Source organism: Egretta garzetta, unplaced genomic scaffold, assembly GCF_000687185.1.
Source record: "Egretta garzetta isolate BGI_Z169 unplaced genomic scaffold, ASM68718v1 scaffold203, whole genome shotgun sequence".
Taxonomy (NCBI): Eukaryota; Metazoa; Chordata; class Aves; order Pelecaniformes; family Ardeidae; genus Egretta; species Egretta garzetta.
In genome coordinates this window covers 809,435-812,425 of record NW_009259235.1, presented here as the reverse complement: position 1 = coordinate 812,425, position 2,991 = coordinate 809,435, and the positions used below count along the sequence as shown (strand labels likewise).

The 2,991-nt window shown below is 45.8% G+C and overlaps 1 protein-coding gene across 1 annotated transcript in view; it reads left to right on the top strand.

The window, feature by feature from the left end:
* The first annotated feature begins 6 nt into the window (after positions 1 to 6).
* The window catches only part of MRPS11 (mitochondrial ribosomal protein S11), a 3,684-nt gene continuing 699 nt past the window's right edge, over positions 7 to 2,991 (top strand). The window contains exons 1-4 of the mRNA XM_009635879.2: positions 7 to 12; positions 243 to 332; positions 1,105 to 1,234; positions 2,673 to 2,738. Of these exons, the coding sequence (XP_009634174.1) occupies positions 268 to 332; positions 1,105 to 1,234; positions 2,673 to 2,738 (261 nt within the window). The 5' untranslated portion in view covers positions 7 to 12; positions 243 to 267. The remainder of the gene's footprint in view (positions 13 to 242; positions 333 to 1,104; positions 1,235 to 2,672; positions 2,739 to 2,991) is intronic.

The following is a 2,991-nucleotide window of genomic DNA, read 5'->3' as shown; positions in this document are numbered from 1 at the left end:
GACCGACCTGAGGTGAGGCGGCCGGGCCCCCCCGGGAGGGCCCTGCCATTTCCCTCTTGCTGGGAGGTTTTATCGCCTCCGGTGGTTTGTCAGCCGAGGAAGGAAAGGAAGTGATTTGACTCAATCACAAGCGCAGCTTGTGTCTTTTGAAGACTCGATCCCTTCTTCCTTTCCTAGTATGAAATAAAATCTTGCAAAAATTTAAAGAGCGAGTGCCTGATAACTCTTGTTTTGCTCCTCAGCCCTTTAATCCTGCAGAGGAACTCCATGAGATGGGATGGAAAGATCTATGAAGAGATCCCAATAGCTCACATCAAAGCTACGTACAACAAGTAAGCAAATGAGCTGCTCCATCCCCGCTCTCATGCAAAATAAAAGCTTCTAACATACCCAGGCCTTGGCCAGTCATTGTTTTGATCAAAAGGCTCAAAGGAAAAAAGCCAGGGGAGTAGTGTTCGTGACTGGGAAGATAATAATACTGAATTCAAACCCTAGTGCTGTTCAGGAAACATAACTGTCCTTACAGTGTCTTTAACAGCAACAAGGTTGTTTTTACCCATTTTGACTACATTCTGATAGGAGTGATTAGATGCTGCCGTCTTTAATGGCAGGTTACTTCCAGCCCTCTGCTCTAGTGCTATTGCTGTATGGCTGTTGAAAAAATTGTCACATTCTCCATGACAGATGGTTGTGTTTCATTTGTGATCGCTAGTGTGATATTTTACTGTTTCTTAAAGCTCTTTCAAGTTCTAGAAATGTTTTGTGCGTTTTTTAAATAAAAGGAAGAGGTAAAATGCTCACAGTGACAGGTGGCTCTGAAAGGGCTAAGCAGTATCTGAGGTGTACCTGGATAAAGTTTACCTTATCCAGAAAGGTTTTGCCACCTCGCTCAGGTTCTCTAGGGTGGCCAGAAGGTCACTGCTGGGAGATCTCTGCAGTGGGTTCATGTAAGTGGGAAATGAAAGGGAGTGCTGAGTTGGGCTGGCTTGGAGAAGGGAGGCAAGAGTCCTGCGGCAAGCCATGCCAGTAAGGTGAGTGAGAAGAAACTGGAGAATAAAGCTTTGGTCAAGCTTCCTTCTTGATTTTGCCTCTCTCTTTCTGTAGCACCCACATCCAAGTGGTCAGCTTTGACAACAGGCCATTTGCCCGTACATCCTGTGGCACGGAAGGCTTCCAGAATGCCAAGAAGGGAACTGCCATCGCGGCACAGACCGCAGCCATAGCAGCAGCAGTGGTGAGTCTGCACTGGTGATTCTCACCTTCCCAGAGGGGAGCACTGACTGCCTCCCCCCACTGCCTGGGTACGTGCTTTTGCTTACAGGCAGCAGTCCAGAGCTCTGTTCCTTAGCACTCGAGCAGCACACTGCTGTTTGCTGACAGTTTCCCTAGCTTCATCTGACATGCTGCACATCTCCGCACAGACAAAATGTGTTTGAAATGGCAGTTAGAAGTGCCCAGAGGGTGAACTTAGCTGTGCAGGTTGTGATTGAGAAATGTAACTTGGAGCCTATCCTTTTCTAGCTCCAGTTTGCATAGCTCCTTTCTTGTAAGTGAACATCTCTCAGCCATTTTGGAAATGTAGCCCCTGAATCAGCAGCAGGTCGATTTTTTGCATGTAGGGGATGGAGAAGCAGCTGTAAGTACTGGCTGAAGGTTTTATATTTGCTGTCTGCCACAGGAGAACTGAGCTGCTGCCAGCAGTTCCAGTCAGAGAAGGTGATGTCTTTGCGCATGTAGTTTCTAGCTGCATATGGTTTACTGCAATTGTTTCTATAAAACCATGTAGGTATCCAGGTGGCAGGAGAAGATGAGGCTGGCCGTGTCACAGTCCTCATTACAGCAGAATGGGGCAAGGTGAAACTGAAATTTCCTCGTCCTAAATTAGGTGGAACTTGCTCCAGCCTTTCATGTCAGAGGTGTTTGGTGCCACTGCTGGCCAACGGCTTATTGTGGTTGACTCAGAGGAATATGAGAACATCTTCACTATTAATCTGTGCTCATCAGAGCCTCATAATAGCTGCGTAGCTGTGCATGGCCAGATTATTCTGTCACTGTTAAAGTTGTTAGTACATTAATTGCACCAGAACACAGAAAGCGAGAGACCCAGAGGAGCTCCGTCCACGTGGTGGCAGCACGGCCACGCTTTACAGGAGGTGTTTTTCATTTTCAATTTGCAAGCCCCTAGAATTTTTGCACTGAAGGTGTGGACTCCTGCACAGCAAATCTAAAGCTTGCCTGCTTTTCTCATTTACCCTTTGGAAGGAATCCACTGATCACAGGAGAAAAGTTGCTGCATTAGAGAAGGGAAAACCGCTTTGAGTTAGTCCCTGTTAGTCCCTTGCCAGTTCAGTCACGTAGCCATGGATATGTCACTTTCTGCCCTGGCTTTAGGTGACAGATAGTTTGATCTTAAAGCTTTCTCTTTGTGCAGAGGTGACAGCCTAGCACAGAAGTTCTCCTGAAGCTGCCATGGCTGTATCCTGGCCTCCTTATCTCCTAGTGTTTTCGTGCAATAATGCCTATATTTGTCTTCCGCATCCACTAATACCTACTCTTTATTTTCACTTAAATAATACTATGATAGAGGGTGAAAAGGGAATTAAATGCTCCAGAGGAGCCAGAGCAGCCGTGGTTATATCAAAGAGAACACTAACCAGTTGTTCTTTTCGCAGAAAGCACGTGGGAAGGGCGTGTTGCATGTACGAGTCATGGTGAAAGGACTGGGACCAGGACGCAAAGTAGGTGTCAGAGTTTCTTTTCATGTTTTTCTTAGGCATCATCCAGGCTTTTTAAATTCAGGTTGGTCTCATGACTATACCTATTAACTTGGTTTTTCTCAAGGTGATGTAAAGAATTCATCACTCAGGTGCCTAGTAATGAAATTTTAGAATCATTAGAATTTTAGAGCAATTCACTTTGGAGGCAGAATAAAAGCTGTATTTGGGACTTCTTCCAACTAAAGGAAGTAAGTAGGAAAAGTTGATGGGAATG